This window comes from Sinocyclocheilus rhinocerous, unplaced genomic scaffold (genome assembly GCF_001515625.1).
Source record: "Sinocyclocheilus rhinocerous isolate Xijiao unplaced genomic scaffold, SAMN03320098_v1.1 scaffold591, whole genome shotgun sequence".
In the NCBI taxonomy this organism is placed as follows: Eukaryota; Metazoa; Chordata; class Actinopteri; order Cypriniformes; family Cyprinidae; genus Sinocyclocheilus; species Sinocyclocheilus rhinocerous.
Window position 1 is genome coordinate 3,078,428 of NW_015641476.1, and position 24,675 is coordinate 3,103,102.

The 24,675-nt window shown below is 37.3% G+C and overlaps 1 protein-coding gene across 1 annotated transcript in view; it reads right to left on the reverse strand.

Annotated features, from left to right (window-relative positions):
* The window catches only part of LOC107755042 (galanin receptor type 1-like), a 31,637-nt gene extending 11,350 nt beyond the window's left edge, over positions 1-20,287 (reverse strand). The window contains exons 1-2 of the mRNA XM_016571682.1: positions 19,631-20,287; positions 15,539-15,604 (exon numbers count right to left, since the gene is read on the reverse strand). Coding sequence (XP_016427168.1) covers positions 15,539-15,604; positions 19,631-20,287 — 723 coding nt within the window. The remainder of the gene's footprint in view (positions 1-15,538; positions 15,605-19,630) is intronic.
* Between the last annotated feature and the right edge of the window lie 4,388 nt (positions 20,288-24,675).

Sequence of the window (24,675 nt, forward strand, 5' to 3'; positions counted from 1 at the left end):
CACACACACACGGTCTCTCCGTACAACACTCAAACAGTGGCAAAGTTTGTTTTTTGTTTTTTAATTGCGTGTTTTTGAACAGATGTAAACAATGACAGGAGGCTTAAAAGTATAGACGTGATACCAGCTAAATTTAATTATTGTACTAAATCGCAGAAAAGTACAGTACGTACTTTAGACTGCTATTCCTCACTCTGTGAAGTAACGTGAGGGAGGAAACTAGTTGACGTTAGCTAGTTAATTAGCCATGTTATCTGCCTCGGTAGCAAGCCAAATAGTATTTATTTCAACACTGAAACAAACGGCGGGTGGGTCTCTGTCTTGATTGGGGGTGAAAGAGGGAGAAAAATTTACGGCAAATTTTAGTGGTTTTGAAACCGTGACCTTCCAAACCGCGGTATACCTTGAAACTGGTTATCGTCCCATGCCTAATTGTCACACAGACCAGCTATAAAGGAGCCCTGTGGAAAATAACAACTAAACAGAAAAATAGCATTAATAAGTCAAAAAGGTTTTTCCACATCTATAAATCAGACAGTGAAAATGTGCTGCTTGGAATTATCTCTTTTGTCTGAAATATTTAGTTTAACATTATATAAGCAAGATTGTAATCAAAGTGGAACATGAATCATATGCTGATTTTTAATCCTTCAGGTATTAGGAAGATTTTTATTAGTCTTAAGCCGGTTCCCATAATCAGCCTTAGACAGTGAAACATAAAATCAAGAATAGACAAAAACCTCTAATGACAGTAAGCGTTTTAGATAGTAGCTGTATGTAGCTGTAGCTGTAAACCAGTCACTTGAAGTGACAGAGGAAAAAGAGCAGGGCCAGGATTAGATAAAACTGAATATGACTATTGAGCATCTGTTCTGCTTTGAGAGCTTCAGAGTGGTTTGCCCATCAGAGATTTTGTTATCTTTAACAGAGGAGCGGATGTGTTTATACTAAAGCTTTTTTTTCTCAATTACTCTTTCGCTTTAACATGTACACACATACACACTTACACTATCGCTCTCTTTCTCAATAGCTCTGCAGTATTTAAACTTTAGCTTTTCTTTCTCAGCGTCTCATCCAGCTTTATCACTCTCACTGAGCCAGGACCAGTAATCATATATAAAGCGTTGTTCACAATGTGCATTGTAGTCTAATATAGTTTAGATTTATTTTAGACTGGGTGATCTATGATACCATTCTACTGTTTGTTAGATATTGTAACTCTGTTAACATCATTGTATTTTGTAACTTTTATTCTGACAGGGACGAGAGATGCTTGTTAATTTATGAGCTCTTGTGTCACAGACTGTTTATGAGGGTAGAATAATAACCAGAGCCATCACCTGGGTGGGAGACAGCAGCAACATTGTCACAGGTGTATAAAAGAGGGCCCACTTTACAGAAAAGTCATCTTTTTGGATGCTTTAGCATGTTGTTTAGCTTTTAAAACAGCAATTTGTCTTTGCCAGTGACCAAAGGAGACAATTTATTTAAAAATCAGAGATTTTATCACGTGAAGTTCTTATGTTTAATTTATGCAAGACATAAGGCATTTTTGCTAAAGGGTCCGGACTTGAAAAACGAGATTCTGACTCCTTCAGTGTTCCTAAGGGAATATTCATCCTTTAACAAATTCTCCCAGTTGTATCTGTAATGTCAATAGAATATCAATCCACCCGTCCATCCTTACTCTCATGGGTTGTTTTCATTAAAAGCAAAACAATGTTGTTAAAAACTACTAGAATGAGACACAAAAATCAATATCAGATAATCTTCTTTCATACAGTAATTATGACCTCAGCTTTCCTGGCATTGAAGAAAAGTGAATGAAGAAAAGTAGTCACTCCATCTACAGTAAAAACACTGACAAAAGAACCATTTGGCCAAATACCTGGAACCAGACTTTTAAAAATTACTTGATTCTATACAGATAAAGCAATCATAATGTAGTACAATATCCTTCATAATGACATTTTCTCCTAACTCTTTTATTACATGCATGACATTTGGCTGTCACCCAAATCATAATTAAAATCTTACTTTCCAACACTTTATCACAGGTAGGCAAAGAAATTTCCAATTTTAATAGAACGTTTGACGGACACCTGCCATCGGTTTATTATCCTGGTGTGCTGGTGGCCAGATAAAAATAATCTATTCTTTTTGTAATTAAAATAAAAGAGTTACATTGAATAGTTTTGCCATTTTTAACAGAAAATAAAGAAAACATTCAGTGAAGAGATTGTTCCAAGTTATAGCACCATTCACAAGAGTATATGTGAATCTTGCAACTCTTTTTTTTTTTTTCTCTGGGACAGATTTTCCAGTGGAGTCAGATTGTACTAGCTGCTGTGATAATGCCCACCATAATCACAGAGGATTCACCACATGAGACAAGAGACAGCCCAGCATGCAGAGCTTACGAGACAACAGAATGGAAGAATATAACAACGGGCCAAGAATCTCTAAAAATTGCTTTCAAAATGTGCTTGCTATGCGAGAAATCCCAAGTCAATCCATGCCTTTCTGTTTGCAAACCTTCAATAAATCCTCACACAGGCCAATTCTATCCAGCTTTACAGGGGTCAGACAAAATATGTGCAGAATCTTATATTGACTATTACTCATAACAGACACCGTCCCCTTGTCTATTTCACAATCACTGCTGCTTTGTGAAACTGAGGCCAATGATGCATGGCAGAGAGATACAGCAGGCAGACACAGCAGAACACAGAATAGCATAGATAATTTATTATTCTCATCATTTGTGTTTAATCTAAAACTAACATTTAGGATAATACCAGAAGTTTCTGTTATCCTTATATCTTTTGAGAAAGTTAAAAATACACAAAATACATGCCCAATGGTATGAATTCCACTAATCCAGTATACTGCTTTTTTAGCCAACAGAAAGTTTAGGATTGTGCCAAAGAGATGCGTAGTGCTGTTGGTATTGTGAAATTCCTATAATTTTATGAATTCTGCACCCAATTTTTCCTGGATAGAGACATAATGGGACTTCAAGTACTGACCTGCTCTCCCGCCACTGTGAAAGAACTTCATTTGAACCAAATGGCCAGGTTAGATCCCTCTCTATTGTTACCCAAATGAGACCCATGTCCTTTGCGCACCGGTGCTGGGAAATTTTAGTAATTTCAAAAGTTAAATTGCACAGTCTCACACAAAGGGTTCAAGGTAAATGGTGGAAAGGGAGAAAGAGGGCAGCCATATCAATGCATAATATGTTGATATTAAACTGAGATCTCATCTCGCAACAGAGCATCACTCCACCAAACCCTTGTATATTTTCTGTATGCAAATTAATTTTCCATTCCACAGCAGCATAGTGAGACAGGGCACTAGGTCCAATGCAACAATCCAGAATATAATAATTCACAGGAAACTTTGAAAAAAAGATATCTATACAGGAATATGATTTACGATAGTGGGAATAGAAGTAAGGTTGAAGGGACTATGCCAGCATTCTTATTATGATTTTATATTCACGTTATTACAATTGTCAAAATATAAGCATATGCAGGGCTTCAGACAAAAAAATAAATTAAGGAGCCATTGGCTCCTATAAGAAACAAAATCAGGCGCCAAATTATTTTTTTAAGTGCCACAGAATAAACATGTTTTATTTATTTATTTAGGGTGACCATACATGCCATTTTTCCCAGGCATGTCCTGGCCAGGATTTCTACATTGCCTGAAATAATCCAGGTTTTGGCTTTGTTTTTCTGTTTTCATACTTGCTGAAGGTAATGATCAACAACACAACTGGAGCTGCTTTTAGCAGGTGTGCCGTCAACGCTGGTGTTTGGCAGAGACGAGGACTGTTTTTCCTCTAAAACTTTGATGCACATCATCTCAGTTTATTACGTCAACATAACAAAAGGTGTGATCGCAAAACAATCCGAAAAAAGGCATTACATGCAAAAAATCATAACATGTTTTAAATCATAACATGTACATTTATATAGATCTCAGCAAAAATATCACTCGCAAATTAATATTTTTGTTCGCATATGCAACCATTTTAAGCGCAGTCTGGAGCCCTGATATCAGTGTTGCCAAGTCCACAGAATTGGGCTACTTTAACACTGTTGCCACGTGTTGTTTTTCATGTCCGCTGGTTGAAGCGACTCCAATAACATGAACAACACAATAGCAGGGCAACCCCACCAAAAAAACGTGTATTACCCCCCGGAATGCGATTTTTAACTGGAGACCCCCTCGAAACGCGATTGGGTTAGTTTTGGGCTAGTTTTGAGTAGCGATTGGGCGGGTTTTCTTGTTAAACCTGGCAACCCTGCCTGATATGGCTGATTTTCGGTTCAATGTGCCTTCAGTTAATTGTTACTAACAATATCATTTTATTTGTCCAGGGTTCTTGAGACAACACCCTAAAAACAGTTACAAATGGCAATCACATAGGAGGGAATGGATCCTAATTTCCATTACAAAGCTGTACACGGTGCAGTGAATACCTATGAATTAATTAAAAATACCTTAGACAAGCTCCTTATCAATTAATGATGGCATTTTTCTGCACATATATTAGTCTCAGTTATGAACTGTGGAAACTTAGCTTTACAGTTAGGAAAAAGAAAAGGTATGCGAAAAAGTATGTGAACCCTAGCTGGGTTTAACTGGATTTCTACCTAATTAATCTTAAAATATAACCACAAAAATAAACAAACACAGCTGGCATAAACAAATAAACATTTAATAAACATGTTCATGTTATTACTGAACGTATGGTGTAAACATTCACAGTACAATGGAAAATGGAAAAAGAATGGGAACCTTGGATTCAATAACTGGTTGTGCTTTCTTCAGAAACATGACACCACCAAACATTTTCTACAATCAGACCTGCACAACAGTCAGAGAGAATTTTGGACCATCTTTCAAAACAAAATAGTTTCAGTTCAGCAATATTCTTGGGACATTTGGTGTAAATCACTCTCTCATAGCAAAGCATCTCAATAAGAGTCAAAATTAGGACTGGGCCACTCTACAAGGTGTATTTTCTTTTGTTAAAGATATTCTGTTGTTGATTTACTACTGGTACTTACTGCAGCTTTAGGATATTGTTCTGTTAAATCACCCAACTTCTGTTGAGCTTTAAACAGATGGCTGCACATTCTCCTGAAAAATGTCCTGATAAACCTAGGAATTCATTTTTCCACTGATGATAAAGCAAGCTGTCCAGACCTTGAGGCACACACTGTGTTGAGTGTGTGTGTGTGTGTGTTTTTCCCCAAACAACTCAACTTGGTTTCATCTGTTGACAGGATATTTTTCCAGTACCACTGTGGAACAACCAGGCATGGTTTTGCAAACTTCGGATGTGCAAAAAGTTTTTTTTTTACCAGTATCTCCGTGGTGTCCCATAAACACCATTACTGAGTATTCTAATCTGCAGTCTTGAAGTCAACTTTGTAGGGGTCCAGACAACATTTTGCCCCACTGCCATTCACTATGTGGACAAAAAAAAAACAAAAAACAGAAATTTTTTAATTAAACATATTTAAGAAAGTAAGTTGAGTGTATGATCCCTTCAATCTTAGATATTCTGAGATCTCTTTTATTTGAGGGATAGTTTGCATAAGGCAATGCCTCTTGTGAATAGCACACTCAGTCTTTTATAGAGCAAGGCAGCTCTGACCAACACCTCCAATTGACTGCACTCCAGACTACTTGACTCTTGACTCCAGTTTTTGGAGAAGTTATAGGGCAGGGGTGTCCAAATCTCTAAACTCTGCAGGACGTTGGCGCCGCAGGAGCAGGATGACATTTACACACTTTTTCCACACCGTACTTTTAATTTTTTTACACAGTGTGCTTAATGGAAAGACATACAGCATAACATTTTTTGCCGGATATTTGTTTAAGCAGACTGGATTTGTCTATTGTTGCTACTGTTGTCACTTAGTGGAATATCAGATAAACTTTTAAAACCAATATATGCAGAAATTTAAAATGTAATATAATATGCTGTTTTTCTAAATAAGTCCACAATTTCCAGCACCTTGTTGAATCTTTGCCATGAAGAATTAAGGCAGTTCTGAAGGCATAATGGGGTCCAACCCGGTATTAGCAAGGTGTACCTAAGAAAGTGGCCAGTGAATGTATATACACTGTATATCTTAAATGTAAACACTGTAATTATATTTACATTCCTATGGTCATCCCCATTCATTCCTATCACTGTCCACATTTTCATTAGCTTTGGAATAGGTATCTACCAACATTCACTGGAGGTAAGATTTTTGAATAACATGTTTATCTCTTCAATGAGAAGTATTCTGTCACAGTCTTCAGCGGGTGTGCCCAGGAGGGCCACCAGATGACTGTGTTCTGGGAGCACATGGCTTGTGTTGTGTTTGTCTGTTGCCATGTGCTCTCTCCTGTCTATTGTCTGGCCCCTCCCATCTTGTTACCTCGTCTAAATTAACTACACTACATCTACACTAGAAACTACACTCAAATATTGTGATGGTAATGGAAAGGTTGTTTAAACAACAATGCATAGTATGTGCTTTAAAATGAGGTATATAGTACAAGAAGAAAGCAGAAATCTCTAATATGAACTGAGGAGAGTCAAGACAGTCAAACTGCTGCAAATAGTAAGCCAGCCTGGGGCAATGTGTGCTAAAGTCTCATATATTTCCACTAGGACAAAACCCTATACTGTTTTTCATGTTGAGATACTGCCTCAGTCTAGCTAGAGCTAGAGAAAGAGAACAGTCTAGTGCAGAAACGACAAGATGATAAAGTGCTGACAAGTAACTGTAATTTGGAAGTTGACATAGGAGCAGTTCAAAACACCCTCAGGTCAAAGGTTCAGCTGAGACAGACAGATCGGTATTTGTGGCGGCCAGCCACAATATCAACATTGACCACCACAGATAGATTTAGCTTTTCCCATTACATTTTTATTTTACTATTTAAAATGGGTAAAATCTTACTTCAGTGTAGAGCTGAAATTGACGCGTTGACTGGCTCAGCACGTCGCTCTCACATGACAGCGAACGAATTACAACACAGGGGTGTTTCTCAATATGCGTTCTTCTGTGCATTTTTTCCGCATCATCTATTCACCGATACTACCAGCTGTGCTTTCTCTCTCTCTTCTCTCTGACAGCAAGTTCACGCCAGTGGTATAGTCTATGTGATACACAGGTATACGCCATATACCCACTAGGAAAGGTCAAGGATTTCCGTATACCCACTTAAAAAGCGCAAGGATACGAAACAACATAGTTTTGTGACAAAACTTTCACACGGTCCATTCGTGATCGCTCCCGGGTAGCCAGTCTGTGAATGATAGCGTTCCTTTGATCGCGGGGGACCCTCAAGCGTGGGGCCCGGTGCGACTGCACCAGTTGCACTGCCCTAAGGACGGCCCTGTGATGAACTTTTGTGAGGACTCAGCATAACACGATCAGAGCTGTGACAGATCAGTCATCTGTCCCGAGCGTCTTTCACACTCGCCTCTGGCCATCAGACAGTCATTATCTGACCTGGTCACGATCAAATATGTTACCTTTGTTTGGCAGCAAAAAGGAAATGTATGTTTTTATTTTTCAATTGAACTGTTTGGAAACTAAAGTACATGAGGCCTGTTGAAAGATTTCTTATCCCGTGGCTGCCTCTAGTGGATTGTAATTGTCCTTTAGAGGGGGCATTTTTGCTCAGCCACTGCAAGTCTATGGGAAATATTTGATAATTATTTATACCAAAACTGTAAGTCCAATCAGTTAGAAAAGATATAGCAACAAACTATAAAGGTCAAAGGTTTCTGCCGAGTTTGGTGCTTGTAGCATTAAAGCCCTAGGAGGAGATAGAGTCGAAAATTCTGGGTCTCAGAAGAATAATTAAGTTTAAATAGTATAACAGTATGCTGGCTTTCTCAAGTAACTAATAACTTCAGTAAAGTTAGTGTGGTGGATCAAGGAATGCGGGTGAAGGGAAGAGATAACTGTGTGTGTCTCTGTACAGCAGTAACCCGGATACAATGTTTATATCTCTTTGTTTTAGATGAGAGAGATGAGAACTCCTGGCCAACCTTTTGGACTGAAAGTCAGGCTAGGCAATTTAAAAACAGGCACTCTTAAAGTCGGCATGAAACGGAAGTTGCGATTGTCTTTTCTTCTCTGCTGTGACGTATATCCGAGTGAAACAGCATCTGAAATGAGAGGGCGGGACTTGATTTCATCCTTCGGGAATTGATTGGATCATTGGAAGCTGGGGCGTTGCCAACAAAATGGAGGCAGATCTGAATGCCAGTTTGCAGTTAGTTGTGGGGGATTTCTCTCCACTGGATTCACCGCCGACACCCTAGCATGAATAAATGTTTTTTTTTTATTGAGGATGACGACGACGATCAACGGCACAAAACATGCCTAAACAGAGCGTGCGAGAGACAGAGAGAAAGAGAGACTGCCTGAATGACTGAGCGCATCCTCCATCAGGTTAAAGGGATAGCTCACCCAAAAATGAAAATTTGATGTTTATTTGCTTACCCCCAGGGCATCCAAGATGTAGGTGACTTTGTTTCTTCAGTAGAACACAAACAAAGATTTTTTAATTCAAACCGTTGCAGTCTGTCAGTCTTATAATGGAGGTGAATGGGAATCACGGCTTTGAGAGTCCTCGACAGCCGACGCGTCTTCTTCTTCTTCTTGCTTTACGGCGGATCGCAGACTTATAAGTGCATTACCGACACCTCTCGTAATGTTGTCGTAATATCCTAATATCTTTTTAATGTTTAAGGGTAACATACTCCCTTATGACTGGTGTCAGTGCTATAAAGTGAAGCATCAGCTTCAGCTTTTCCCCCCGTCTTTATTCCAAACTTCTCTGATGTCACTGCAGCTGTTGGCTGTTCCAGATAGCTCCGCCCTTGCGCCATAGCTCGTGACCAGGAATAGTAGAGGAGTCGTTTTGAGGGGGAGGGGAGGTTAACGTTTTTGATTAAAGATTACAAGGGCACATGAATTAAAAAAAATAATGAAGTGCACGGATAAATTATTTACAATAAACACTACAGTATTCCATCAAAAAATAAGAATTGTCAATTTTGATTTCACGCCGACTTTAAATGTGCATTGAAAATTGCCAGCTGATAAAACCTGGACCATATTCATTTAACATCTTCAGATAAATTTAGCTCTTAACTGGCTGAGTTAAACAGTAGAAAATCAGTCCAGTCTCCCCAGCTGTAAATGTAAATGAAGCTCCCCAGCTTCATAACGTGACTTCAGTGTTTGAAATAACTTCCTTTTGTGATCTGATGTGGCTTATCGAATCATTATTTTATAGTATTCTATACTGTAATAAAGGCTATGTCAATTACCATTACATTATAAATAGACTTTATTCTTCTATTGCCACGGTCATGTGTTTATTGTCTTCATGTTTGGTCAGTTACAGCATTTCTATCTTCTTTTTATTGAGCTACAGCGATAACTGGATGCCTTTGTCCATATTAGGGATTTCCTGGAATACTCTATTACATCTGTGAGGCATATTTGGAGGTTCTGTGCGAGGGCACCCTCCGGCTTCTAGTATGAATGAAACAGACATTACATGAGTGTACTCACTAATGCTCACACCACCCTATTTTGGGTAAAAAAAAAAGGGAAAAATAATACTTCTGTCTAAAGAAATTTGCAAATCCATACGTTTTTCTCCAGTGTTTTACCTTGTTTTCATTCATGGAAAAATATACCTCAAGTGCCACCACACACATAGACTGTAAGTCTGTGGGAAACACTGCAGACAGGAGCAGGTTAGCAGGTGCCACAGGAGCTACAGTCAATATGACTGTCAATTTCTCCTATCCAAAAAATTCCTGATAAACAATTCCTGGTTAAGTCCTTCTCTACATTTCACTTGGATATAATAGAGAAGCAGCAAGAAAATTTGGCACAATTTCCATTTCATGCTGACTTTAATATAGAACTCAACTGATGTGTGGTCACAGGTATGCTCATCCAATCAGATTTTAAAGCCTGTATTGCATTTTATAATATATTAACAGTTAACAGACTGTTATGTTAACAGACTGAATAGATACTTCTGTTTTGTGAAATTCATTATGGAGAGAGAACCAAGTTGCCAAATAATTTGTCCTTTGCTCTGAAATTCTTAAAGATTTAATTTTCTTTGCTGTTTTTAGAATATGTATCCACATAATTTTCCACATAAATCTACATAATTATTTAGCTAACAGTATTTGACATTTTTTTCTAGCTTGTACAAATTTTAATGTATAAAACTCTTTGTACCAGCGTTAGGTGGGCTATGACTGCACACTCTATGTCTTACACAATTTTGTTTTTACTGACAATTACAGATAATACTAGCCATTATGTGGTGTGTCAGTAGAACAATGCAAATAGAGATTTAATTATACTTACATTCTCTATAATTTAACAGAGACTACATCTAATTAGTCCTGACAAGCACCATCTTTTCTATGTGCATATGAAGAAAGCATCATGGACTTATTCCTGACAGTGAAGAAGGACAGAGTTAGTATGCAACATAACATAAGAAACATGTCTTTGTGTTTTGCTCACACTTTTTCACCAACCCACAAAATTTCCAAACCTACAGACATAGCACATAGCGCTCCAAAAATAGTGTCCCCATAATATAAATAATAATGAAATGTCAGTCAAGTGTATATTGTACTGTATATGCATCCTCACATCTAAGATGAAACTGTCAAACTTCCAAACCACTCTCTTTCGAGAAGATTACCCTTATCAAAATGCGGGCACAGCCCCTGAAGTTCGCTAGTCCTCTGAAATTGGAATTGAGAAAAGAAACCCTGCTGAGTCCTCCGTGTGCTTTTGCTGTCAGATGTGACCAGCCCCAAGGTGAGTGTGAAGAGCTCTTTTGTTCCCGCTCTGTTAGAGAGCCTTATAATATCCTCTACAACTCATGTTGGAATAAGCCAGCTGCCCTCTTACCAACTCAAAACAGCTTGATTGCGGTAGGGAATGTCGCACCTAGTGACTGCTTTTGCTGAAATTTTGCCACTATGCAACTGTGGTTTGAGGGCTCATTCTTAACCTAGCATGCCTCTTATCAATTGTATCAGCAGGTGAACTTCATCAGCACCACCAGCTCTACTCCCTACTGAGTTAACAGCCCTATCAGCTCCCTTCCCTTCCCTTCCCTTGGTTTGCAAGGATTAGTTTTAAATCTAGATTAAATCAAGGTTTATCTAATAATTCTGTTGTACCAAACTTTAAACCTTGTTCAAAAATAAGCAGGTTTACATTTAACCCATCATTTTGATCCTGGATTTAAGTTATATTTAAGATGAACTTTAATCCTGTTGCACCATAACTTTAAACTCAGACTTAAATCTTGATTATGGATTAACTGTTGTACGTCTCTTAAACAGCGGTGATTTGTTTCTGAATGAATCCGTGTTTTGAACAAATCGTGTGAACCAATGATTCAGTGGCCCATTCATAAACCGGCAGTTGCGGTATAAACCGCGTAAGTTGCAGGTAACTGACTGTTCGCACCAACAGGAGGTGGAGGGGATCGTGTTAGTCTCTACGCTGCACTCAACCTGAGGGATTCCGACACTTTCCATCTTTGGAAAAAACAGCCATAAAAAAACAGCCATAAAACAGACATAAAAACAGCGCATACATACGGCAGGAAAGGTATATAACAGAAAATTTGAGTGGTTTTGAAACCGTGACATTTTCAAATCGTGGTAAACCTTGAAACCGGTAATCGGCGCATGCCTACTGCAGAGCATGCTGGTAACTACAGAAATTTACTGTCCAGTTTGAGTTGCCAGTGTAAACTCAAGCAACAAAATTTTTTGAATGCAACCTCCTAGAAGTACAGTTTTTGCTGAATATTTAAAATAGATTGTAGTACAGTCAAATTTGCAGTGTTAGAAAAAAAAATGTCAGCACTTAGTTTGAATTTTATGTGATTTTAACTGGAACCTCATCTGTTTTCTGTGCTTTCTGTCCCATTATTACCAAAGTAGGCGTAATCAAGCTTGAAAAATTCCAATTTAAATATTTTGTATTCACAATATGAGAGTTGTTATGTTCAACAAGTTCTTGGACTCTCTTGCTGCATTTTCCACAAACTAACATACAGTAGCTCTGTTGTGTCATCATCAGTGTTGGGCAAGTTACTTCCAAAATGTAATACATTATATATTACTAGTTACTGTCTTTTGAAAGTAATTAGTTACATTACAATATTACTGTCTCTGTACTACTGTAATATTATTACTTTTGTAATGCGTTACTCCCAACACTGGTCATCATTTCAGTTACAGTTCATCAGACTGAACATTTTTTACTTATAATGGATGATGCAAGACAGTCCTTTTCCTTTTCATCTTTTATGAGATCTGTATAATTGACTGACATGAAATCCGTGTTCCGAAACAACATTTTCCCCATAATACCCATGAATTACTACATCAACTGCTATGAAAGAATCCAAGGTTAGTGACTTGTTGCTATAGATACAGATCTCAGGTTTGCAGATGTGCTCCAACACCAATCTTTCTCATATTAAAGGTCAAATTCACCTCAGCATAAAAATGACTGTCTTCAGGTCTAGTGCATTTTGTGTGCGAGATCCCCAGATCCCAACATGGGTTAGCATTATTACTTTCAACAACAAGTAAAATCATCATTAGAATTCCCTTCTGACTCCAGCCGTCCCATAACATACCCCTCATATTGCTCCGGGTCCAGCGCAAAAAGGGTACCTTGGTTGCCATTGGTTACAAGAGACCACTCTGGAGCGTATTGGCTATTATGGACCATTTACTTAAGTGAGGCGCTAAAACCACATATGCAATGGTTTCTGACATACACTGTTTAATTAAAACTGATTATTTTATGCATTTAAAATATCTGATTTGAAAGTCAATATGTCTGAAATGCTGTGAATTATTAAGGCTCTTGAAGCATGTGAAATGTTTCTTTCTGATACACATGAAAATGAACTTTTACAGTGTTTAAATATTATCAGCCAGGAATCGTCATTGAAGGCTTACAACACTATACAATATTTAGGCAGTTAAGTCACACTTAACAATACATGAATGTCACTGCAATAAATAAAAAATATCAAACTAAATGGCACTTATTGGAAAGAAAAGATAGCACAAGCAAAACATGTCACAAAATGCTTTGACTGTACATCTTGTTTCAAATGATAAAACAATAGATCCAGCTTTTCAAATCATTATTAGGCATCTGAAGGATAGCGATTGGTGGCCGATTAACCATTTTTTTTACTTATCGATATCTGATATCCTAAGCCCGATCCTTATTTTACATCAGCTATCATCCCGACGTTGTGCAGTAGGTTGTGGCATGCACCTTCCAGTAGGTTTGCCAACTGTAAGTTATTTACTGTTTACTTTTATCTGCCGTCAGATAATCTGAGACGTTGTTGTCATAACGCATTGCTATGGGTTGCTTCTTGCTTTGGACTTGACTGACAGACTAGCATTCACAAGCTTTATGCTTTCTAACCTTATCTCCAATTGGAAGAATTGAAATGAGCAATTTTTCAAAAATGAGTTCTCATTTTTCATTTTAATTTTGAGAAAAATCGAGTTAAGGTTTTCTGAAGGTTCCAAAGCAAAATCACAGAGAAACCTTGTATATTTTCCTCCAATTCTTTTCTTAATAATAATTACTATATTATTAATCACAATATAGCTGTTTTTTATTTATCTTTGTTATTAAAAATAAGAACAAAGATGCAAACAAACTGTAGTTAATTCAAGAGCAGCGAACGATTCCGTGTTTTCTTTTAATGTTTGATTAACATCGAGACAGATCAATATTGTGACCTACTGTAATGCATGGATCTAATATAATGTTACACATCAGATTTTCCCCCAACCATTAACTAAACGTTCATGACATAACAGACATAACAGATCATGTTTGTGTGAATCTCGCCAAGACATAGGCTATTTCGCAATAATGTACTTTATGAGATCGCACGCTCTCGGAGAGGCACGTCTTATGCACGCGCTTTGCAAATGTCAGTCAGCGCGATCGTTTTGTTTTCATCAGCATGGGTTTGAAAATCATATTTTACTGGTTCAGATTCATGTCATACAGAATTCTCTATGAATATTCATAAAGCTGGAATGCTGCGCTTTGCAACGATATATCCTACAGCTTGTGGTGAGAAGCAGCAGCAGTCATCCAGAAGTGAGCAGAGAAAAAGGTACTCCTCTCAGAAAACGTACAAATAAAGATCATTTTAGATGTTTATTTACTATTTGAAGCATTGGGATCACTAGAAGAGGGGCTTAATGAACTCATTTTTGTGAAAACCTCAAATTTGACCAAAACTGACATTTTTCACTTCTTTTGCCTGCAGCTCAATGTTAGACCGTGCGCATTCCAACTCATTTTGCCAGCACGGGTCACATATGTCACAGCAGTCTGAGGACAGCAGCACCAGGCCAGCAGTCTCAGACTGGTGTTGGGGTGAGGCTTATAGCATCATTAAGGGTAGGTTTGGTGGTTGGATTGGGCATTCGTTAGGGTAGAGCTTATAGTCAGGGCCGGATTTACGCATAGGCATTCTAGGCACGTGCCTATGCTCACTCGTCCAGGGGGGCCCAAACACAATGAAGACAATCTCTCTCTCTCTCTCTCTAAGTGTGTTAGACTGCATTAATAACTGCGTTAGCCTGCATATCAATGGCTCAAGCCTCTGTTATTAGCTCTAAAATGACGTTTTGGAATTTGCAATGGAAGGTTTATGAGGTGCGTAAAAAATTTGTTCAACACACACAAGATTTCAGGACGGAAACATGACAAATGTCTTGAAATAAATCATCTTAACAATGTCTTGATGTGTGGTTGTGACTCCAGGTCGTTAAAATTATTAGAGAGATAATGCACTCCTGGAATGGTCTTTCTTAGTTCTCAAACAAATTAAGAACTACATTCGATTTTTATTGATTGAACGCAAGCGCTTATTGCGATAGAAAACACTGTAACGGTTTCCACTGATTAAGAAATATTTTTGTTTGCTTGGGTGGTAGCTAATGTTAGGCCTATTATATTAATAATATAATAGGGGGGCCCAAAAAATTGTTTTGCCTATGTCACGAAAAGAGGTAAATCCGGCCCTGTTTATAGTTATAGTAAAGTGTAGGCTTAGTGGTTGGGGCGGGATACGCGCTCATCAGCACCTCCCTAACGTCCGGTCTAACACTGCTGGCCTGGTGCTGCTGTCCTCAGACTGCTGTGATGTGTGGTTCTGCAGTTAGATATATCTTGTGAAAAGTGCCAGCATGGTTTGGTATTTTTTTATCCATGCAATAAAATCCATAGATTTTTAAGTGTGGTTAAAGGTAATTTCACTCCAGCATGCCATAGCATCTGGTAAAATCATACAAAATCTAGTTTTACAGAAAATACTATGAATAAAGTCACCAAAACAAGAAAAACAACACATATATTTAAAAAAAAATCTATTCTCTTACCTTTCGCTTTGACTGTTCAGACTTCTTGGACATATTTTTCATTTTTTTATGAAGATGATACAATACCTGAAATTCAAAGAAAATGACACATTAATGCCTAAATGTGTATTCCATTACTCATCCACCATTAAACAAGAGGTTACATTAAGTGAAATATACCTGTAATGTTAATAAAACAATACACAAAAAGCAAAATCACTCACTGCTCTTCACCGAAGAACTTTAATACAGTTGCTTTGATACAAAATAATGTATAATTTATACAGTGAAGTGTATGTAGTGTTTTATTTTTATATTTGTTCATTCAATTTCTTGAATGCTACTAGGGATGGGCGTATCGATCCTAAGTATCGATATATAGATACTGACGCGAGTATCGAAAGTATCGATACTCAAACAAAACATATCGATACTAAGGTGCGCTTTATTTACCAGTAGTTTTGTTTATTTAACAAAAATAATAATAATAATAATAATGCGTACAATATGCAATATTGGACGAATAACCTTTGTTAGCGTGTAATTGTGTAGGATAGAACTATTTTCCTGCTCATCTGAACACACGCAAATGTTGCAAGACAGAACCAATCGATCACAGAGAGCATTCACTCACTGCTGACAGTGCATTCAAACAGGGCTGCGTTTCCCAAAAGTATCATAACAAAGCATTCAATAAGGGGTATCGCCCATCCCTAAATGCTACTGCTAAATACACATACTTTAGCCTAAAAATAAAGCACTATTTGTTTTATTTGTATATTATGTGTATTTTTAATGTGTATCTTTGTTCTTATTTTTTAATAACAATAACAAAAAAATGATGTATTTAATTATTATCTTCGCCCATTTTGGCCTAAATGTCTGCCATTCTTTTTATTTTATATTTCGTTACCTTGTAAAGCTTTGTTTTTAAAATAGGGAAATTAGTTTGGATGTACTTCTCAGACAACTTGCAAAATAGTAAAACCAACATGACAAAGAATCTTGAAAATCATGAATAGTGATTTTCCTGAAAAAAAAATTTGTGATATGATATTTTTGCCATATCACCCACCCCTAGGTTACATATTAAATACAATAGGGATGAAAGAAGCAATGAGTGATGGCAAAGTGTGGCTAGTGTTTTGTTTTGATTTATAATCATAAAAAATTATGAAAAATCCCTTTTCTTCTAAATAAGTGTTGTAGTATAACCAGCAGGAGAGCACTGATGTGTTTAAAAAATCATAAAAAAATATGCAAAAGCCTTTTTTCTTAAAAACTATTATTAAAATATATTATAATGTGTTGTATTACAACCAGCAGGATAACATTTTTGCACTTTGCAGACAGTGCCTTCGGACTTCTCTCTCAGCGCCTGTGCATATAGATCAATGTATTTTGTCCAGTGCTAAGGAAGGCTTGTTTTGAACCAGCATAAAGTTGGTGTTGGACTCTATATTCGAAAATTTAGGGACCGTCTCTAAAGTTACATACGACATTGGTATACACATTTCTTCAATAGCATTTGAAGAGAATGAATTACAGTCATAAAACCAACTAAAGTGTTCACCTAGGTGCCAGCCATAATCAGTGGTGGACAGTAACGGAGTAGTTTTACTTTGTTACTGTACTTAAGTACATTTTTCAAGTATCTGTACTTTACTGGAGTAGTTTTATTTTGAGTAACTTTTACTTTTACTTCACTACATTCCAAAGCATAAGATCGTACTTTTTACTTCACTACATTTCATAAAACTTATCGTTACTCCTTATAATAGCCTATATCATGTGCTCCGAACTGCAAGAAGCAAGAAAAGCAAGAACGAACTGATTCTTTTCAATGAACTTGTTAAATCGGTTCGCAAATCGCACCAAACGATTCATTCACGCATCGTTCATCTTCCCCGCTGCTGTAACGTTAGTAGTTTTACTAAAATGCTATGCATTTAGCCCTATGTGACGTCTGTTTTTATATTGTTTGTGAGTAATATTTTATTATACGGATCTGTACTTTTACTCAAGTACTTGATTTGTGTACTTCGTCCACCACTGGCCATAATACACGCCTTTGTAGATTTTTGATATTTGTTCAAATTAACTGTCAAATTAAATGCATCTCATAATCTTGTACTGCAGTTATATCTGATCAACTGCATATTATTATTCTTTAGTTTGGGTTAAACAAATCAATTTTGCTTGGTTGGAACAGCAGCTACGCTAATTATGTCTCTATTTGTTTCTCTGTTTCTGCTGGGATTGGCATCCCGTGGTAACTAGGATTTACACAAACTTTAGTCTGGATCCAGAACACCTGAGAAGAGATGATGCCAACCCCTCAGAGGACCTCAGATGATGCCAACCCTGAAACAACATACAGAACTACCACATTTTGCTATAAGTTTGATTGCATCATATAATAATTGCTGTTAATAGTGTTTATCGTCTGTTTGATTACGTCTTTAATTGATTTTTCCGTACATTTCTGCCATATGTATATTAACTGACAGTCACCACTGATAAGCTACCACTAAATATTGTATAAACTTAATTTGCTGTAAAGTTGCTTTGCAACGATTTGTATCGTGAAAAGCGCTATACAAATAAACTTGGAATTGAATGGAATTGAATTGAATCAAATAATCTGCAAAATTGCTATTTTCACTACTGTAATTGGGCTCATACACAAAATATGCCACAATTTAAAGCTCAATAACATTTTAAGAGAATAACTTACAGACATAAAACAAACTGTAATGTGTTCATCTAGGTGTCAGCTATAATGCACACCTTTTAGATTTGTGATATTTATTAAAATAAGATATAAAATCATTTGTAAACGCAAATTGGCATAGGATGAATGATTTATTTATTAATGTTTTATTTTTTATTTATTAATTCTCTCAAACTATCAGTTATGCTATAGCATATCTAACAGTTCTGTAGGAGGTATATTATATACATTATTTGCTTTATCCATCTGACTGTAATTCATTCTCTTCAAATGCTATTGAATTTAGAAACGTGTATACCAATGTTATATGTAGGGTGGATTAGTGTAATGTGGGACACTGACTAATGTGGGACACCTAAGCTTCAGTGCATTTATCTCTTCTTTTACAACGTCAAAGTGAACATGATTGGTGTTAAATTCAAGCAGGTGTGGTAAGTTATTGAAATCACTTGACTTTCTGGAAATTATGTCATAAATGTGGCTATGAAAATCATCAAACAGGAAGTACCTCTTGTGAAGTTCACTAAAAGTTCCGTGACGTAGGATTTAGACAAAATTAATGTTAAGGATATAAATCTGTTATAAATTAAACAATGTTCTAAATTGTTATCAAATTATATTTATGATGTATTTGTACATCAAATTTTGCAGTAATATTGTTAAAATCTATTAAGAACATTTCCTATTTGAAGATGTTTTGAGTAATGTGGGACAGTCAAATATACTATGTTATTCAATTGATAAAATGTGCATTAAGAGAGTTAAATGCCATACATGTATTTTTTGTTAAATATTTTACGGTGGCTATAGAAAAAGATTATTTGGCGTACTATTTATACGCATTTTCATGAGACCGGGCTCACAAATACTGTTTTGCTAGAAGCAAACCGAGGAGCAGGCTTTAATTGATTACGATGAGTCTTAAAAGATTACTAAATGCTCAGTGACGTTTCTGTGAGCTTTAGGCGACTTTGCCCAAATCTCCGAATCCAGACGGGACGAATTCTTAACTCTCCGTGTGGGCGCATGGCCACCTGCTGCATCCTTGACGTGCTAGGCTAACTTAAATAAAACACGAATGCTCTCTAAAAGTTCGAGTGCTATGACCACGGTTATTTTGATCACAGTGGATTATTACACTCATTGCGATAATCATGTGGACACGAGGAAGCGAACGCTGCGAGTCATTTTGGAGAAAACAAACATGCGCCAAAAGAGCTTGCATTTTAAAACCATGTAATAATTTCGTAAACGCTCATAAAAACCTTCTCATCCTGACATTTTCACTTTAAACGATGAATCAGCAGGTACAAAATTAAACGAATTGTACTCTGCATATAAATGTTCTACAAGTAGTTTGCCTTAATGTCGATGCTTACCTTGGCATAACAGCATGTGATCAAAACCAGCGGTAACAGATACCCTGTCACAAGAATGGTCACTTTATAAGTGTGCTTAGCCACCCTTTCGGTCCAAAACTCCCAGCAGAACGTGCTATTGGGAGCCTTGGGGTGATTCATCAAAATTTGGTGCTGCGCAACCGGGACTGCAAAGATGAAGGAAAGCATCCAAATGACACAAACGCCGATGAGCGCATTCCTCCGGTTACGAATACACGGGGACTTTTTGGAGAGCACCACGGCAATGTACCTGTCCACCGACATGGCCACGAGCGTGAAAATGCTCACCAGCATGCTGACCATGACAAAATAGTGCACAAATTTACAAAGAAAAGCCCCGAAGATCCACTCGGGGAGTGAGTATATGGTGGCCTGAAACGGAACGCAAAACAGGAGGAAAGATAAATCTGCTATACTGAGATTTAGGATGAAAATGTTAGTTGTACTTCTCGAGCGCCTCGACTTTATTTTCCCAATGACAATTATCACTAGAGTGTTTCCAATGATTCCCAAGAAAAAAATACATCCAAATATGACGGGCACAATCACTACCTCCGGACCGAAAGTGTCGGTCGTGTGGTTCGTGTCCATATGCTCCTCTGTCCAAATTTCCGTTTCATTCCGGGATAACCCCATGTTTAGCCTACAAGGATTCAATAAGTCCGATCGAAACAAAACATAAATCCGTTCAGAAGCACAGAACAATCATTCCCCAGTTTGGCTTCTCATTTTCTCAAGTTAGCGCGCGCTGACAAATCTTTGGCTCATTTGTGAAGTTCTCCGGTAGGCTGAGAAATGCAAACGCGCATCATACTACACTGGCGCGTATTCTTTGCCGGCAAGAAGCTGGAACACTGACACACGCTCAATGCGTAAATTTTCCGCCCGCAAGCGCTTAAAACGGCCCGGTGATTTGGTCATGATCGGTTCAGTGTTATAATAGTAGAGCTCCTCGGAAGTTTAATTAGCCTAATACATATCTTTACTTGTCATAAAGATGACTGTGTCGTTGGGTCAAAGAGCACAAACATGTTTGTATTTGTCATTATAAACTTGGCTTCATCTAGAAAAACGTCTGAGGAACTTTACACTTGTTCTCACATTATCTTAAGGTGTCACGATACAGATAACCTACAGTACGACGCGCAGACTCAGTGACTCGCTTGTTTGTAGGCTGCATTTATTCAGCTATTACTGCTGAAGTACACAACTCACAAAACAATATTTTTTCATAAGTATATACTTTTCATGGATTACTAGAGCTCTCATAACCCAGTTCTTTATAAGAACCTGCTAACACAAGCAGCATTCCACCCACACAAATAACCTTAATAAAATGATGCAAGAGTGTTCAGTGAACTCAATAAAAGAAGAATATCCCTAAACAGTTTCCTGCATTTTATAGCAGCTATTACTGTGACATGTTAAATTGGTATTGTTATGCAAAATGCTAGTTAGCTTGAGATTTTAAAGCAACACAGAGAGAGCATGGAGAAGTTGCAGCTACAGTAAGAGCAGGGGTTTCCTAGTTGTGCATGGAATTTTGACTAAAGCTATAAAGTCTGTTTCACATTTTAGCTTATTCTCCCCAAGAACTGTCTACATTAACAGTAAAGCTGCATGCAGACAATAGGCTTTGAGCCTTTAGAATGACTTTGGACCCCACAGCAAACCTTTTAAAAGTTTGTGTTCTTTGAGTTTAGCCATGAGGTCAAGCCGTGATATTTAGTTGCTTTGTTGGTTAAATGTCATTTCGTTATGTAAATTTGCAGGTTAGAGATCAAACAAAATCTTCGCATACACCTTCGTTTTCAGCCCGTATTCATTCGTATGTGTATGAATCAAATTGTGTGACCACAGTGCAAGAAACTGACTCACCAACAACAGTGGCCTGCTATGAATGCTATTTTTCCAAAATGAATTAAATACCTGTAAACAGTGGTGTGTATGGTAGTATATTTCTGTTTTGGCCTCCAAAAGTCATAGAGCTGAGAATGACTTCACCTGTAATTCCATCATGACCTGGAGACAAATTATTTTGAGACATTTAATAGATTCCAGTGCTTTTAATGTCTGCAGCATCAATGGTCTTCAGGCCATTTAATACTAAAGTACAGTAGCCTAAATGATGTCCAATGACAGCAACATCAATCTTATAGGTACCACTCTTTCTGGAATTCAACATAAGGTCAGGAGAATTTTGCTCAACCTCCAACATTCATCTCTTTCATTCAGTCTTTCAGTTTTAATTCCGTAAATATCATGAAGCTGGTTCAAAGTGACATTTTCAATCTTAGACTGTCAGGAGGCCTTGGGTAAGGCAAGCAATTTTCCAATTATTACACTGTGCTCTGCTCTCCTAAGCTTGGTAAGAGCACTGTCATAACGGCTCAAATACTTTTATAATATAATATTTAACTCGCATTAAAATGAGTACTTAAACCTTATTCCAATAATAAACAATAATATAATAAATTTTTAACTTCACTGTAATTTGAGCTTTTTAGATTCCGGTAGGATGTGTGAAATCCTAATTATTAAATACATTGGCTTGCGGTTAGTTATAGGTAAATGTGAAGGGACAAAAACAGATAAAAAATAAAAAATAAAAATAAAGAAGTAAATGTGCTAATGGAATATAATAAATAAATATAATATTAAAATAAATAAATAATGAAAAATAAGACCTGATGTCAAAAGACTGAATGCAGAAAACTTTTTCACTTTAAGCAAAACCACAAAGGTTAGGTGAAGGTAACAGACTTTTGTCTAAAGACAAATGAATAGATTCATCCATGAATAGATGCCTCATAATAAGTGCAAAAGCAACATGGCAATGAATATTAAACTTACACAAGTTCAATATATAGAAAATTGGAAAAGATGTGGGAGGATCATTCAAAAAATGACCCTCAATGAATGCTGGTGCTATGACATAATATAGTAAGTAGGCTACTCTTTCAGACTTTTAGCTGTAGGCCTGCGAGCTGCTCTTTTCTATACAATAAAACTGGATACTGATTTTGAGTGTCAAGCTCCAACACTAACAAAAGCACCACAGACATATATAAAGTAAAAGAAAAGTTGCCAACAAAAACACAGCATGCATAAGAACACCTTCAGTACTATTTAAAAAGCACAGCAGGCTGCACCTTATGAAGTTGTTGAGAGAATGTGGAAGAGAGTGTGCAGAGCTGCAATCTGTGCACAGGTGATGCACTGTCACTGTAAAAATGAAAAATCTAATTGTTAATCAGGTCCTCCAATTTAATTATTGAAATAATATTTAAATAATTGTTTCCCCCCACTAGTTTAATTCATCTAGTCTCTTTTTATTTGCAGGTTCGGTATAGTGGAAAGCCAAAAGCAAATATAATTATACTCAGTCTTTAAATTCTTGATCATAATGAATAGCAGCCCAGTTAGTAGTGAAGCCCTGAGTGCTGAGTTCTCCCAAACCTCCCACCACCAGCACGACCCTTTCCCGTTTGACTCTAGTCATCTCCAATAAGAGATACATTCGGGATCCACTCAGTGCATTCCTAATAAAACTTTCAGTGAGGTTTCAGCAATCCAAAGTTTTGACTGTATATATTAAAATTAATTAAAATTTTGGGGATGCATTAGGGTGCAATGTTTTTCTAGCCTATACAAATGAACTCAGAGCAAAACAGACTGAAGAGTAAAATGCATAAAGTTCTCCTGGTAAGAGAAATGCAACACCTGAGTGAAATATGGTAAATGTAATTGTAAATGATCTATTTGCTAGATATTAGCACTGGAAGTAATTAACCTTGAAATTGCTTTGTACAATTAGTGTTTTCTGTTCTTACTAATGAATGATGACGTTTTACATTTTTCAATGTAAAAACCCAATGAAATGTCACTCAGCTATTTTTATGATTCTGTACTATTTCTAAAATGTTATAATGAGTTTTAAATATCACTGACCAAATGTGCATACTGAATGCTTGAGGCTATCAAATCTCTTTCATAAACATTCATGTTGCATTGAAGTTTAAAATTGAGTGGTGAAATAGTTGATTCAGAATCACAGTATGATTGCTAGAGTTTGATTGAGGTAGGAAATTAATATGCAACGTGTGTTTCTGGGATGATTGGTCTAATTCCCAGTCCTTGAGAGATATATATATAGATATATATGGCACAATTCTCGGGAGGCAAGGAGCGAGGAAACATAGAGATAACTTAAATTCACAGTCTTTAATGATCACACGGGGAACGTAGGAGACACAGGAACACATGGAATGACGTTCGAGGACCGACAAACACTAACTGAAAGGACTGGGGCTTTTAAACACTGGGTGATTGGGAAAACACAGGTGCAAGGAATGACTAATTAAAGGGAACACAGCACACCTGGGGAGGCAAAACACAACACAAAGAGTCCAGGGGCGTGACAACTACCTATATCAATATCAATATCAATATTATTACCTATATCAATATCGATATTATTACCTACACTGTAAAAAAAAATCTTAATTTTACAGAAAATAACTGTGATTTTTTTTCAGGTTGTGAGGAGGAATTCGGGGCAAGTGAAGGGATCCATGGGGACACAACGGAAAGAAAAACACTGAGGAAAAAAACGGGAAACAAACGGAGGGGAAAACACGGAAGTTACTGTTTTGGTCGGTCCTTCTGTCGCACTTCTTGGGAGGCAAGGAGCGAGGAACGAGGAAACACGGCGATAACGTCAATTCACAGTCTTTAATGATCACACGGGGAACGTAGGAGACACAGGAACACATGGAATGACGTTCGAGGACCGACAAACACTAACTGAAAGGACTGGGGCTTTTAAACACTGGGTGATTGGGAAAACACAGGTGCAAGGAATGACTAATTAAAGGGAACACAGCACACCTGGGGAGGGAAAACACAACACTATTGGCGCTTTTCCACTGCGTGGTACGACTCGGCTCGGCACGGCTCAGTACGGTACGGCACGGTTCGGCTCGGCACGGTTTGCGTTTCCTCTGCAGTCAGTACTGCTTTAG